The sequence below is a fragment of the Microcaecilia unicolor genome, chromosome 2 (genome assembly GCF_901765095.1).
Source record: "Microcaecilia unicolor chromosome 2, aMicUni1.1, whole genome shotgun sequence".
Taxonomy (NCBI): Eukaryota; Metazoa; Chordata; class Amphibia; order Gymnophiona; family Siphonopidae; genus Microcaecilia; species Microcaecilia unicolor.
This window is the reverse complement of record NC_044032.1, coordinates 313,236,556-313,252,965: the sequence shown is the minus strand read 5'-3', so window position 1 is coordinate 313,252,965 and position 16,410 is coordinate 313,236,556. Positions and strand designations below refer to the sequence as shown.

The window sequence follows — 16,410 nt, the reverse complement described above, 5'->3', positions numbered from 1 at the left end:
AATTGTTATCACAGGTGGCCCTTTGTAACCTCCAACTGGTAGGATCTTCAAATAGTCTGTTTCAGTTACACTCTGAATTGGTGTCACAGACCACCAAATTGACCACCAAGAGGATCTTACATCAGCTGTCAGCTATATCAGGTACTTGTAGAGGAAATCTCTGCATTTCTGCTGGCTAGTGTAGTCGAACCCATGCCACCCAGGCAAGAAGAGAAGGGATTCTATTCCAGCTACTTTCTTGTGCTCAAGGAAACTGGAGGATTTTGTCTTATCCTAGACCTAAGGCAAATGTTTGATCAGAGACAAGTTCAGAAACTTCACCCACAGCTGCTCCACCCCTGAAACTAACCTACACACAGGTTGGAAGAGTTCCATGAGTCATACTTTGTATGCTTTCCCCACTTATTAAAACTTTGAGCAAATACTATCTGTGCTTATTAGAGGCCGACTGAAACCTGTGATTTTGGTTGTGGCTAAAACTGAATCTGCTGCTGAAATTCATGGTTTGGTTTTGGCCAAAACTGAAAAAATTGCGCTTGCCCCTTCTCCCCCTAATGGAAGATGGGCTCCTCTGCGTCGCTGAGGCCCCCCCCCCCCCCCTCCGCGGCTTCCGGAGCATCAGTGGGGCCCCTCTCTCCTGGACTGCCTTAACAAGCCTAGTGATTTAATAGCCTCTTTGGGTGCAGGAAAGAACCCCCACTCTTTTCTGCTCGGTGCTACTACTATTTTAAAACTGCTGCCAGGACCTCCTGTGGCAGTCTCAGCAGCCATTTTAAATCAACAGTATCACTGGGCAGAAAGACTGGGGTTCCTTCCTGCCCCTTAAGATACCCCTATACCACCAGCAGGCTTATTTTTGAAAGAGGACAACGCCCATCTTTCAACACAAATCGGAAGATGGGCGTCCACATCACAAGGTCACCCAAATCGTTATAATCAAAAGCCGATTTTGGGCGTCCCCAACTGCTTTCCGTTGGGGCGACCAAAGTTCCCATGGGCGTGTCGGAGGCATAGCAAAGGTGGGACTTTGGCGTGCCTAACACATGGACGTCCTCAACCCATAATGGAAAAAAAAAAAAGGGCGTCCCTGACGAACACTTGGATGACTTTATCTGGTCCTTTTTTTTCTTACAACCAAGCCACAAAAAGGTTCCTCCATCGGAGGGAATCAGGGATGACCACCCCTTACTCCCCCAGTGGTCACTAACTCCCTCCCACCCTGTAAAAAAAAATTTAAAAATATTTTTTGCCAGCCTCAAATATCATACCCAGCTCCATGACAGCAGTATGCAGGTCCTTGGAGCAGTTTTAGTGGGTGCAGTGCACTTCAGGCAGGCAGACCCAGGCCCATCCCCGCCCCCCCTCCCCTGTTACACTTGTGGTGGTAAATTTGGGCCCTTCAAAACCCACCAGAAACCCACTGTACCCACATCTAGGTGCCCCCCTTCACCCATAAGGGCTATCTATGGTAGTGGTGTACAGTTGTGGGTAGTGGGTTTTGGGGAGCTCAGCACCGAAGGTAAGGGAGCTATGTACCTGGGAGCCTTTTCTGAAGTCCACTGCAGTGTCCCCTAGGGTGCCCGGTTGGTGTCCTGCCATGTTAGGGGGGACCAGTGCACTACGAATGCTGGCTCCTCCCATGACCAAAGGGCTTGCATTTGGTCGTTTATGAGATGGGCGTCCTTAGTTTCCATTATCACCGAAAATCAGAAACTACCAAGTCTAGGGACGACCTAAATTTCAAGATTTGGGCGTCCCTGACAGTATTATCGAAACAAAAGATGGATGCCTATCTTGTTTCGATAATACTGGTTTACCCATCCCTTCGCTGGGATGTCCTGCGAGGACGTCCTCAGAAAACGTGGGTGCCCCTTTCGATTATGCCCCTCCAGGTTTGTTAGGGTAGGCCTGGAAAGGGTCTACTTGTGGTTGGGGGAGGTTAGGTCAGCGGGGGCTCATCATCTTTGGGAGGGGGGTGGGGGGGTTCAGTCAGGCAGTTGGGCTTGGTGCGGGGAGTTTCGTTTTTTTGTGCCTGATTTGGTATGGAAACGGAAGTTTGGTCGGCCTCTAGTGCTTATTAACATTTATGCCTTTCCCTTTTTTTTTTTTCAACCTGTAGATTAGAGGAACCCACTAATAGAGTGAGGGGCACTAAGGAAGAACAAAACTTGGGTGTGTCCCAAGCTGCTTAAGGATCTAAGATTTCATTTTGTTTGTTTTTTAAATTTTATTTTAATCGTTTATAACAGATGAGGAAACCGCTCACTGTACATGTCTCTTTTCTAACCTTGGAAAATGTTATTAATTACTTATAACATTATGTTAATGCTTGACTTTTCCCTGTTTTGCCAGTGACGGGTCAGTCATACGAGAATATGGTCACTGAGATTATGTCAATGGGCTATGAGCGGGAGCAGGTAATTGCTGCACTGAGAGCCAGCTTCAACAATCCTGATAGGGCGGTTGAATACCTCTTAATGGTAAGTCTTTTCTGTTTCTATCACTGTATGATATTTTTAATGTGTTTTTCTTATGCATTCTTGATTTGTGGCTAGAGGGGTTTTGGCTTTGAATTACTAGGATCCTGAAAACTTGCAGCACTGATGTATTGAGTTTAAGTGCACCTCCACACTCTGTGTGGCTTTCTTTTTTGATTTTTATTTTTAGTTTAACACTGCAGTGGGTGTATGTAACACAAATGCTGTGGCTGCATGCTTTGATCTCTTATAGAAATCTAGGCAACAGCAGTAATTCATCTGGAATATTCTGCTTTCACTGAAATTTTGTGTGGTAGGTCGGTGCATTGGTGATTTTGTTTAAAGCAGTTAAGAGGAAAGAATTGTCTACTTCCAGCAGTCGAACTTCAACCTAAAGTTTTTGTAAACACAAGCAAAAAAACACTGAACTGGAAGTGGTTTTGGAAAGCATATCTATTGTCTAGAACATTACATAGTAGATGATAGCAGATAAAGACCTGTAGGATCCATCCAGTCTGCCCAACAAGGTAAACTCATAGCATAAAGTATGATGTGATACTACATAAGTATACTTCATCTTGATTTGTCCTTGCCATTTTCAGGGCACAGACTGTGGAAGTCTGCCCAGCACTGGCTTTGCTTCCCAGTTACTGGTGTTGCCATCTAATTGCCGCTAAGCTTGTTTGGTTCCATGCCTTCTATACCGGATTCCTTTGTGTTTATTCTACGTATTTTTAAATTCATTACCACCACCTCCCACAGGAGGGTATTCCAGGTATCTACTACCCTCTTTGTGAAAAAGTACTTCCTCACATTATTCCTGAGTTGACCTGTCCCCGCAACCTCAATTCATGCCCTCTAGTTCTACCACTCTCCTGTCCCTGGAAAAGATTGGTTTGTAGAATGTCTTTATCATATCACTCCTGTCTCTTTCCTCCAGGGTATACATGTTCAGGTTCTCAAGTCTATCCCCATATTCTTGTGACGCAAACCCCATACTATTTTCATTGCTTTTCTCTGAACCGCTTCAAGTCTCTTTACATCCTTAGCAATATACAGCTTCCAAAACGAAACACAATACTCCAAGTGGGGCCTCACTAACGACTGGTACAGGGGCATCAACATCACCTTTCTTCTGCTGGTTTACCTGTCTCTATGCAGCCTAGCATCCTTCTGACTGTGGCCATATCGCCTTGTTGCATTGTTTTGTCACTTTGAGATCCTCATACACCATCACCCCAAGTTTCCTCTCCTGAGTTGTGTTTAACAATTTGTCTTCTCCTATCTGGTACATCTCCATTGAATTTCTGCATCCCAAGTGCATAATTATATTGTTAGTGTGTTAAAGTTTAACTGCCAGACCTTTGACCATTCTTTTAATTCTTGTAGATCTCTGCTCATGGTTTCTACTCCCTCCGGGGTATCCACACTATTGGCTATCCTTCGTATCATCTGCAAAAAGGCATAATTTTTCTTCTTAGCCTTCAGCAATGTCTTTCACAAATATATTAAACAGAATCAGCCCCAGTACTGACCCCTGACACATTCCACTACTCACTTCCTTTCCTCCCCAAGCTTCTGGAACATTCTCTGTCCTCCAAAATTGCTTCTGTTGGCCAGGTTTTTCCCAAGCAGGTTATAATATCAGTATTATAATCCTTATTCTCTCCTTGGATCATGCTCATGTAGGATCAGAGACACATGATCCTAGCTGGTTCACTTGATTTCCCTTCTTAATGATGCCTGTTAATGTTATCCTCCAAGGATTAGCAGGGTATCAATCCCTCAACAAATGGGTGTTCTCCGAGGGCAATTAGACATATTCTCACATTTTGTGGTGATGTCATCCACGGAACCTGGTGCGGATATTGCCAAGTGCACTGTCACTTCAAATCTTTGAAGCAGTGCCCCCACTGCACATGCACAGTTGCTTTCTCAACTGACGCGGGACTAGCAGTATTGTTTTCCAGGAAGCACAGAGTTTGACCTTTGAATCTCTCCTCAGGGCATCAAGCTTTTGCCTTGTTGGTGCTTTCCCCTCTTCTGGATGTTTTTTCTTCATATTGGTTTTTTCATTACTAAATTGTTCAAATTATACATTTTTTGAATTATTTTCATTCAACTTTTGGGGTTTTTGGGCCTTTGAGAGACCACCTTATGTCTAGGCAGCATTGACTATATGGCTATTAGAGCTTCCCGGGCCACACAACCTTGTTGACCTAGCGTTGTCCATTTTTCTCTCCATGTCGTCAAGGATGCCGAATGGCTTTAAGAAGTGTACTCTATACAGTAGGACTGTTTCAGGCACAGACCCCATAAGTGGTGTGTTTGGTGTTTAGGTCCTGAGTATGTAAGTATTGCCGTACTGGGATAGACGAAAGATCCATCAAGCCCAGCATCATGTTTCCAACAGTGGCCAATCCAGGTCACAAGTACCTGGCAAGATCCCCAAAAAGTACAATATATTTATGCTGCTTATCCTAGAAACAAGCAGTGGATTTTCCCCAAGTCTATTTTAATGGTCTATAGACTTTTCCTTTAGGAAGCCATCCAAACCTTTTTTTTTTTTTTTTTTTTTTTTTAAATCCCCTAAGCTAACTGCTTTTACTACATTCTCTGGCAACGAATTCCAAAGTTTAATTATACGTTGAGCAAAAATAAAATTTTCTCCAATTAGTTTTAAATTTACTACTTTGTAGCTTCATTGCATGCCCCCTGGTCCTGGTATTTTTGGAAACAGTAAACAAGTGATTCACGTCTACTCATTAGTCCACTCGTTATTTTATAGACCTCTATCTTATCTCCTCTCAGCCGTCTTTTCTTCAAGCTGAAGAGCCCTAGCCACCTTAGCCTTTCCTCATAGGGAAGTCGTCCCATCCCCTTTATTATTTTCGTCGCCCTACTATGTATCTTTTTTCTAATTTTCTTTAGAGGTTGGGGAATAGGACCCCCTGCCGTGTGCAGAAGGTTGCTGAAATGGACGTTAGGTGATAACTGCAGTTCCAGTGTAGTATTGGAGTAATCTTGTATGGATTGAAGCCAGTCATTAATGTGTCTCATGCCACTTGCTATCATTATATGGCGTATACTTAAGTCCCAGACCTCCATACTCCACAGGAATACACATGGTGGTCAAAGAGAGTCGTGCCCTCCTCCCCTTCCATAGAAACCTGCGAAGCATTACATTCAGATTTCTCGCATCAGACACACACCAGAATTGTCACTGTCTTGATCTTATCCTCTTCTCAAACTGCACACACTCCAGTTTCTGTGCCTCAACTCTTCCTCTATCTGACCATCATCTGATAATTTTCACACTTAAACACCCTCCTTCCCAGTCCCGTCCAATCTTAACCAACACATTTAGGAATCTTCAGGCTATTGACCCTTCTACTCTGTCTTCCAATGTTTCAAATCTCTTCTCTACCACTATGTTATCCAAGTCTGTCAATGAGGCTGTCTCTTCCTATAATACTATTCTCTGCTCTGGATACTCTCGCTTCTCCCATTCCCCGTTCTGTAAAAGGTACCAAACCCCAGCCTTGGCTGACCTCTAGAATCCGCTACCTACGTTTCTGTGCCCGCTCTGCCGAATGCCTTTGGCTGAAATCCCGTGCCCATGCTGACTTCATACATTTCAAATTCTTGCTGACCTCCTTCCAGTCTGCTCTTTTACTTGCCAAACAGGACTATTACATCCAGTTGACAAATTCTCTTGGCTCAAACCCTCGACGTCTCTTTGCCACACTGAACTCTCTCCTCAAAGTGCCTTCACCTCCAACCCCCACTTCACTTTCCCCCCAGACTCTGGCTGAGTTCTTTCATGATAAGGTTCAGACGATTAAACTTAAATTTCAACCAGGTCACCTCACCTCGCTGTCATGATTGTGACTTTTTCTTTGTGCTCCTCTCGCCCTCTGGTGGCCAGAACCGGTGGCTGCCATAGACTTTCCAGACTCTCTCTTTTCGGTCCGGTCCAGATATTTTAGCCCTCCAGTCTTGCTTGGAAGTTTGGCAGCTAGCCTCACCCTTACCTGCCTTGAGATTGCTGCAGCTTGAGCCTCAGCTGCTGATGGGCTTATTAGCCACCTGGAAACTTTCTGCTGGGCCTTTGCAATGCCAAAGGTCCAGGTTGGTGTTTGTGCTTAGTGCACTTCTGCCTTGTCTTGTTAGCCTTGTTTCTTAGTTAGTGTCCCTAGTCTGTATTCCTTGCCTGTTTGAGTCCCTGTACCTTGAACCCTGTTCTAGCCAAGCTTGTGTTTGTTTCCTGCCTGTTTGCGACCCTGTACCTTGTACCCTGTTCTGGACAAGATTGTGTTTGTTTCCTGCCTGTTTGAAACCCTGTACCTTGTACCCTGTTCTAGCCAAGCTTGTGTTTCCTGCCTGTTTGAGACCCTGTATCTTGTACCCTGTCTAGTCAAGTTTGTCTTGATCCACTCCGTCCAGTAAGTCCTGCTGGCTGCCTGCACCTAGGGGCTCAACCCCTAGGGAACAGCAGTCAAGCGCAGGTGAAGTATTGTCCAGTCACGCTAGTTCCTGTATCCTGATTGAGAATCCTGTATCCTGTCCAGTCCTAGTTGGTGGGTTTTTGCCTGCTGCTGCCGCCCCCGTCACCAGCCCAAGGGCTCACGATTCCAGACTCCTCCTTGAGAACCTGACACTCTACTTCCCTTAGTCCATTCTCTCAACCCTCCAACCCCTGCCTCCTTTTCTGAAATCGCTGAAGAGGAAACTACACATCTTATTTCTTCCTCAAAACTAACTACCTGTTCCTCTGATCCTATTCCCACCCATCTACTTAACACTATCTCTCCTACTGTCATCCCTTTTATCTGTCATATCCTCAGTCTTTCACTTTCCACTGTGATTGTTCCTGATGCCTTCAAACATACTGTAGTCACACCACTCCTTAAAAAACTTTCATTGGACCCTACTTGTCCTTCCAACTATCGCCCCATCTCCCTTTCCTATCCAAGATACTTGAACGTGCTGTTCACTGCCATTGCCTGGTTTTTCTTTCATCTGAAGCTATTCTTGTTCCACTTCAATCTGGCTTTCACCCTCTTCATTCAACTGAAACAGCGCTTGCTAAAGTCTCCAATGATCTGTTCCTGACCAGATCCAAAGGTCTCTATTCTATCCTCATCCTTCTCGATCTATCTGCTGCTTTTGACACTGTTGATCACAGCCTACTGCTTGATACGCTGTCCTCACTTGGATTTCAGGGCTCTGTTCTTTCCTGGTTTTCTTCTTATCTCTCCCAGCTTACCTTTAGTGTATACTCTAGTGGATCCTCCTCTACTTCTATCCCAATGTCAGTTGGTGTACCTCAGGGATCTGTCCTGGGATATCTTCTTTTCAACATCTATACTTCTTCCCTTGGTACTCTGATCTCATCCCATGGTTTTCAGTATCATCTTTACGCTGATTACTCCCAGATCTACCTCTCCACACCAGAAATCTCAGCCGAAATCCAGGCCAAAGTATCAGCCTGCCTGTCTGACATTGCTGCTTGGATGTCTCAGCGCCATCTGAAACTAAACATGACCAAGACTGAGCTTCTTATTTTTCCCCCTAAACCAACCTCTCCTCCCCCATTCTCTATTTCTGTGGATAACACTCTCATCCTTCCTGTCTCATCAGCTCGTAACCTTGGGGTCATCTTTGACTCCTCTCTCTCCTTCTCTGCACATATTCAACAGATTGCTAAAACCTGTTGTTTCTTTCTCTATAATATCAGCAAAATTCGCCCTTTCCTTTCTGAGCACACTACCAGAACCCTCATCCACACTCTTATCACCTCTCGCTCATATTGCAACTTGCTTCTCACAGGCCTCCTACTTAGCCATCTCTCTCCTCTTCCATCTGTTCAAAATTCTGCTGCACAACTAATATTCCGCCAGTGTCGTTATGCTCATATTAGCCCTCTCCTCAAATCACTTCACTGGCTTCCTATCCGTTTCCGCATACAGTTCAAACTCCTCTTATTGACCTATAAGTGCATTCACTCTGCAGCTCCTCAGTACCTCTCCACTCTCATCTCTCCCTACATTCCTCCCTGGGAACTCAGTTCAGTGGGTTAATCTCTCTTATCTGCACCCTTCTCCTCCAGTGCTAACTCCAGACTCCGTTCCTTTTATCTTGCTGCACCATATGCCTGGAATAGACTTCCTGAGCCGGTACGTCAAGCTCCATCTCTGGTCGTCATCAAATCTAAGCTAAAAGCCCACCTTTTTGATGCTGCTTTTAACTCCTAACCCTTATTCACTTGTTCAGAACCCTTATTTTATTATCCTCACTTTAATATTCCCTTATCTCTTGTTTGTCCTGTTTGTCTGTCCTAATTAGATTGTGAGCTCTATCGAGCAGGGACTGTCTCTTCATGTTCAAGTGTATAGCGCTGCATATGTCTAGTAACGCTTTAGAAATGATTAGTAGTAGTAGCAGCTTCAAGAACAGTGGTAATAGTTGGAAAACATACAACCATTTAGTGACAATAATCATGTTATACAAGGCGATCCGGCCCAACAGAGAAATAGGAAAGGCATCCTAAGACCTGAGTCTCTGTTAAGTGTCGCTCAGCAACCCCTGCACATTCAACTGATATGATTGAGATAGATCTGCTGGAATTTGTACCCTAAGATATTTAAGTAAATCATTCATCCATTTAAGAGAAAAATCTGTTCGGCTGACCCTCTGAACAACAGGTAGGGGAGAGTACTTGTGACATCCAAATTTAATAAAAAACCGGCAAACATAGTAGATGACAGCAGAAAAAGACCTGCACGGTCCATCCAGTCTGCCCAACAAGGTAAACTCATATGTGCTACTTTTTGTGTATACCCTACTTTGATTTGCACCTGTCCTCTTCAGGCCACTGACCGTATATGTCTGCCCAGCACTATTCCCGCCTCCCAACCACCAGCCCCGCCTCCCACCACCAGCTCTGGCACTATCCCCGCCTCCCAACCACCAGTCCCCCCTCCCACCACTGGCTGTGGCACAGACCGTCTAAGTCTGCTCAGCACTATCCCCGCCTCCCACCCAAATTGCTGTATGTACTAAAGCAAATTTTTAAGTGAGCTAGTGGGGTCGGTTAGCACAACCAACAGGTCATCTGCGTATGCTAAGGGTTTGGTTTGGTGACCGGAGAGAGATTCCCCTCACCACCTCTAACAGGGAAAGTTTCCTGAGCAGCGGCTCCAGTGATATTATAAATAGTAACGGGGAGAGTGGGCATCCCTGCCGATTCCCTCGTGCAATGGGAAATCTCTTTTCTTTAAGACCATTGATCAGTAAACAAGCCGAAGGGCTGTTATATAGGGGCTTGACCGCCTGTAAAAACCAACTCCGAAATCGCATGTGTGACAAGGTGAGAAATAAGTATTCCCATCCCACCCTATCAAAGGCTTTGTCCGCATCCAAACTCGCATATAGGGATGACGTCCCTGAATCTTGACAATGTGCCGTCGCCAGTGGTAAACGGCGCACATTGTGAGCGGGTTGTCGCCTGCGCTCAAATCCTACTTGCTCAGGTCCTATCAACCTAGAGAGGCATTGAACTAATCCCGCCAATATTCTGGAGAGCAATTTAACATCTACATTCAATAAAGATATAGGCCGGTATGAATTGGCACTCTCTGGAGGCCGGCCTGGCTTAGGTGTGAGTGTTATCAATGCTGTGTTAGCATGATCGGGGAAACATCCTCTCTCTATTACTTCTTTGAAATAAGCCAGCAACGCCCCCAGAGCCTGGGGTCCTAGCATTTTATAGTACTCTCCCGCAAATCCATCTGGTCCTGGAGCAGAGCATAGTTTTAAAGCTTTAACTGTTGCTTGCAACTCTGATAATGATAATGGGGCATTCAGGTACTCTAGTTCTATTGGAGTCAACATGGGAAGACCCAGTGTGGACAAATAAGCTGTTAACTCCTGAGGGTTCGGCAGAGTTTCAGCCGCATAGAGTGAGGAAAAATGGTCTAAAAATTTTTGCTATCTTTTTCTAGGTTGGTTGTGAGGACTCCCTGATTCTCTCGTATAGATGTCACCGACTGTGGCCCGCTCCAGCTTTTAATAATTCGGGCCAGCATTTTACCTGGTTTATTACCAAATCGGTACAGTCTGTATTAGCGATATAACAGCGAGTGAGATTCTTTCTCGTGTAACATGGTGTTAAGCACCATCGAAGCCGACCAGTAAAGGGAGGGCTGGTCTACATATATTGCATTATTGGTGGTATATTCAATCCACTTCTCTTGGATGTATTTTTGGAAGACAATATCTGTGTGTAGATAGGATGTTAAGCACCATCGAAGCCGACCAGTAAAGGGAGGGCTGGTCTACATATATTGCATTATTGGTGGTATATTCAATCCACTTCTCTTGGATGTATTTTTGGAAGACAATATCTGTGTGTAGATAGGATGGAAAGCGCCACCCCATACCACCTCTTACATCTGCAGCTGTTTCCATATCCACCCACAGTAAATGGTATTAAGTCAACTAGACTGCTGCAATGCAATTTATGCCGGATGCAAAGAACAAATCATTAAGAAACTCCAAACTGCACAAAACATGGCAGCCAGACTCATATTTGGAAATACGAAAACGCCAGTCCCCTAAGAGAAAAATTACATTGGCTTCCACTAAGAGAATGCATTGCATTCAAGGTCTGCACTCTGGTTCATAAGATCATACACGATGAAGCTCCGGTATATATGTCAGGCCTTATAGACCTACCAACCAGGAATTCTACTAGGTTATCACGTACGTTCCTGAATCTCCACTATCCCAACTGTAAAGGACTAAAATATAAATCAACATATGCATCCAGTTTCTCTTATATAAGCACACAAATATGGAATGAATTACCAAAATCAATAAAAACACACAACATAAATAATTTCCGAAAATTACTGAAAACTAACCTATTCAATAAGGCATACCACAAAGATCCATCCTAAACAAAATTTACACTAGAACTACACAAAACGTAACTCTTTATTCCTGATTGTTCAAGCTAATCTACTACGATTGAAGTTTTATCCAATTACCTATTATTCCTATTACAAAAATGAACTTTATTTATTTGACTACCTAATTCCACTATGTACCTCCATATTTTAACTATGTTTTCCAGAATTGGTGATCACCATTACGGAACAATTGTAAGCCACATTGAGCCTGCAAATAGGTGGGAAAATGTGGGATACAAATGCTATAAATAAATAAAGCATGGTCTGACATCTCTTCCGGGCCAATCTCTGCAGCCATTATCCTTGGAAGTATTGTTTGTTCTACCAGGATGTAGTCCAGCTGTACTAGTGTACCATGTGCGCGAGATCTGTGCGTATAATCGCGTTCCCTGGGTGTAACGTACGCCATGTGTCAAATTAAGTGCATAAAGTTGGCAAAAGTTTTTGTACGTGGCCCCTTGTAATGCAGCGAAGTCGGGCTAGACCATGTTAGTCACCCAAGACCATCAATTGTAATGAACTATGCTGTAAGCATTGCTGAACAGTGAGTGATAAAAGTTAGGGTTATGTTGATTTGGACCATACAAGACTAACAGCAAGAACTCTGTACCTTGAATCCAAATATGTAATAGTAAATAGTTCCCATCTGCACCTTTAAATAGCAATGAGGACTTGTAGGGCAACCCTTTTCTGAACAGAACTGCTATCCCTCCCGTCTACTGTGAGAAGAAGTTGAAAACACCTCTCCCACCCAGTGATGCTGTAATTTTGCATGTTCTTTGGGTGGGAGCCGTGTCTCCAGGCAGGCAATGTCTACTTTGATGCTTCAGGGCCGTTAGAAGTTTTGAGCACTTAATTGGGAAGGTTATACCTCCCACATTCCATGAGGCTATTCTGATAGGCATAGGGTAACTGGGAAAACTAAAATGTAAAGAAACCGCTCTGATCTGATATCACTGGTGTCCAGCCCCACCCAGGATCGCTTTCTCTAAAGCCCACTGATGGCACCAAAACAAAGCGTTGATTTCCTACCCATTTGTATACAGTTGGTTCACATGTTATTTTGCATTGCACCACTTTCCTAAACTGAGCACTCACCCCTCACAAACACACATTTCCAAAACCTACAACTTCCCCGAATCCCTCGGAAACCCACCTGACCCCCATCCCTTAACCCCTAACCAACCCGTAGTCATTCGCCCTGATTCCAATCTAGAGAGGATGCAAGTGTACACACTTAAGATGCAAGGGATCCACACCCCTCTTTACAAAACATGTCCGAGCAGAGAACTTCCCCACAAATGGAAAACCGACATTATCAGCTAAAAATAAAGGACTAGAAATTCTTATCTGATGCCATTAAGTAATTGTTTAATGAATCGGGATTTCGATGCCGTTTTCTGCCAACAAAGTTCTTGCCTCAGTCACTGACTTAAAAGATTGCCACTGTCCTTTCAAAAAAAAAACTTAAATGTGCTGGGTACAACAACATAAATCAGATTTCCAAGTTGCTGAGGGATTGACACAGTGAATATTTTCGGCGCCGCTTTTGTACAGCTGGCGAAAAATCCTGAAAAATCAGAATACGTTGACCCTCATGGGTTAAGGTTTCTCTCTTTAAGCGGAACCCTTGGAGGATTTCTAGCATGTGATGGTAGTTTAGCAGTTTTAACATTACCACTCTGGGTCTCTTTCTATCCTCGTTCAACCGACCCACGCGGTGTGCACGCTCCACTACTAAGGGGCCCATCGAGTCTGTAATCGCCAGTTCCTTCGACAGCCAAAATTCAATCCAAGAGGTCAAATTCCGCTTAGGGATGTTCTCTGGAAGCCCTACAATCCGCAAGTTGTTACACCTTGAACGATTTTAAAGATCTTCTAATTTGGTAAGATGTTCTTCAAGCTGCTTTGTCAGATGAGCTAAATCTGGGCCCTGTTCACGTGCGTCATCTTCCAGTGCAGAGACATGAGCCTCCAGATCCCCAATGCGGATCACTAGACCATCCAATGTTGTGTGGACTGTCTCCAGTTTTTGGTTAAGTTCTTCCCAGCGAAGTTCCAATGCTTTCGTTATTGCCATAGTCAACTGAGGATTTGAAGGCGACGAAACAGTGTGACAAGGCGGAGGCCGTAGCTAGAAGGTTGTTAGGCTGTACAGAGGGAGGTATGACCAGCAGAAGAAAGGGGGTGTTGATGCCCCTGTATAAGTCGTTGGTGAGGCCCCAACTGGAGTATTGTGTTCAGTTTCGGAGGCCGTATCTGGCTAAGGATGTAAAAAGAATTGAAGCGGTGCAAGGAAAAGCTACGAGAATGGTATGGGATTTGCGTTACAAGACGTATGAGGAGAGACTTGTGGACCTAAACATGTATACTCTGGAGGAAAGGAGAAACAGGGGTGATATGATACAGCCGTTCAAATATTTGAAAGGTATTAATCTGCAAACAAACCTTTTCCGGAGATGCGAAGGCGGTAGAACGCGAGGACATGAAATGAGATTGAAGGGGGGCAGACTCAAGAAAAATGTCAGGAAGTATTTTTTCACGGATAGAGTAGTGGATGCTTGGAATGCCCCGCCGCGGGAGGTTGTGGAAATGAAAACGGTAACGGAATTCAAACATGCGTGGGATAAACATACAGGAATCCTGTTCAGAAGGAATGGATCCTCAGGAGCATAGCCGAGATTGGGTGGCAGAGCCGGTGGTGGGAGGCGGGGCTGGTGGTTGGGAGGCGGGGATAGTGCTGAGCAGACTTAGACGGTCTGTGCCAGAGCTGGTGGTTGGGAGGCGGGACTGGTGGTTGGGAGGCGGGGATAGTGCTGGGCAGAGTTATACAGTCTGTGCCAGAGCCGGTGGTGGGAGGCGGGGCTGGTGGTTGGGAAGCGGGGATAGTGCTGGGCAGACATATACGGTCTGTGCCCTGAAGAGGACAGGTACAAATCAAAGTAGGGTATACACAGAAAGTAGCACATATGAGTTTATCTTGTTGGGCAGACTAGATGGACCGTGCAGGTCTTTTTCTGTCGTCATCTACTATGTTACTATGTTAGTCAACTGCAAGAGCTGGGTTTCCATAAACACCACAGCCACAACATTGGGCGTCTCTGCCATCTTGGCTTTGCCATTACTAGTTTTGGTCCTCTCCTTTCTCAGCGATTTTTTTTGAGCCATTAGCAACAGACTCTTATCCAGATACTTGTTCATAAGGTATTTAATGGAATTGGCTGTCAAAAACGGGCATCTCCAACGTATGGGTTGCTAAATTAGCTTAGCTGAGGGCTGGGGGTCCCAGAACTTAAGCAACTCACAACCACCCTGCTCAGTGCAGCACGTGGTCCCCTCTTAACCAGTTTTTAATCCACAATAGGACACTACCTCCTATCCAGTGACTCTCCAGTTTCCTCTGGAGTCTTTCATGAATTACTTTGTCAAATGCCTTTTAAAAATCCAGATACACAGAATCGACCGGCTCACCTTTAGCCACATGCTTGTTCACCCCTTGAAAGAAATGTAATAAATTGGTGAGGCAAGATTTCCCTTCACTGAATCCATGTTGGCTTTGATTAATCCATGCTTTTGAATATGCTCTGTAATTTTGTCTCTACCATTTTGCCCAGTATAGACGTCAGGCTCACCGGTCTATAATTTCCCGGATCTCTTCGGGAACCTTTTTTAAAAATCGGCATTACATTGGCTACCCTCCAATCTTCCGTTGCCATGCTTGATTTTAAAAGAGAACTATATATTGCTAACATAGTAGATGACAGCAGAAAAAGACCTGCACGGTCCATCCAGTCTGCCCAACAAGATAAACTCATATGTGCTACTTTTTGTGTATACCCTACTTTAATTTGTACCTGTCCTCTTCAGGGCACAGACCGTATAAGTCTGCCCAGCACTATCCCCGCCTCCCAACCACCAGTCCCGCCTCAAACCACCGGCTCTGGCACCCAATCTCGGCTATGCTCCTGAGGATTCATTCCTTCTGAACAGGATTCCTTTATTGTTTATCCCACGCATGTTTGAATTCCGTTACCGTTTTCATTTCCACCACTCCCGCAGCAGGGCATTCCAAGCATCCACTACTCTATCCGTGAAAAAATACTTCCTGATATTTTTCTTGAGTCTGCCCACCTTCAATCTCATTTCATGTCCTCGCGTTCTACGCCTTCGCATCTCCGGAAAGGTTTGTTTGCAGATTAATACCTTTCAAATATTTGAACGGCTGTATCATATCACCCCTGTTTCTCCTTCTCAGAGTATACATGTTGGTCCACAAGAGTCTCTCCTCATACGTCTTGTAACGCAAATCCCATACCATTTCTCGTAGCTTTCTTGCACCGCTCATTCTTTTTACATCCTTAGCCAGATACGGCCTCCGAAATCTGAACACAATACTCCAGGTCGGGGAGGGGGCTCAGATGGGAGAAGGGTCTGGGTGGTGTGGGGAGAGGAGTGGCTCAGATGGGGGTCTGGGTGGGGTGGGGCTCAGATAGGAGATGGGGACGGGGTCTGGGTGGGTGGGGTTCAGATGAGAGAAGGGGACTGGGTCCGGGGTTTGAGAATGGAGCAGGTGGGACTCGGAGAATGGGGCCATGCCTGGGGCAGGTGGGAGAATGGGTCTGGGGCTGAAAAGGGGTGCCCTAATGCAAGGCATGTGGATAAAGGGAACTGAGGGCTGAAAAGGAGGGTAGGTGGGATAATGGGGCTAGTACTGGAACTGGGGGCTGAAAAGGGGCAGGGGCTGAAACTGTGCGGACTGGGGCCTGAAAAGGGGACAGAGAGAAGTGGCAGGGGCTGAAGCTTGGGACTGGTGGGAGAAAAGTGCTAGGGTTGAAACTGGGGACTGGTGGGATAGTGGGGCTGAAACCTGGGGGCTGAAAAGGAGGGGCAGGTGGGAGATGTGGGCTGGGGCTGGAACTGGGGACTGGTGGGATAGTGGGGCTGAAAAGGAGAGGCAG

General features: G+C 45.3%; 1 protein-coding gene across 2 annotated transcripts in view; it reads left to right on the top strand.

Moving 5' to 3' along the window:
• RAD23B (RAD23 homolog B, nucleotide excision repair protein) overlaps nucleotides 1-16,410 on the top strand; it is a 340,024-nt gene that overhangs the window by 174,616 nt on the left and 148,998 nt on the right. For both annotated transcript variants that reach the window (XM_030194313.1, XM_030194314.1), the window contains exon 6: nucleotides 2,353-2,480. In XM_030194313.1, coding sequence (XP_030050173.1) covers nucleotides 2,353-2,480 — 128 coding nt within the window. The remainder of the gene's footprint in view (nucleotides 1-2,352; nucleotides 2,481-16,410) is intronic.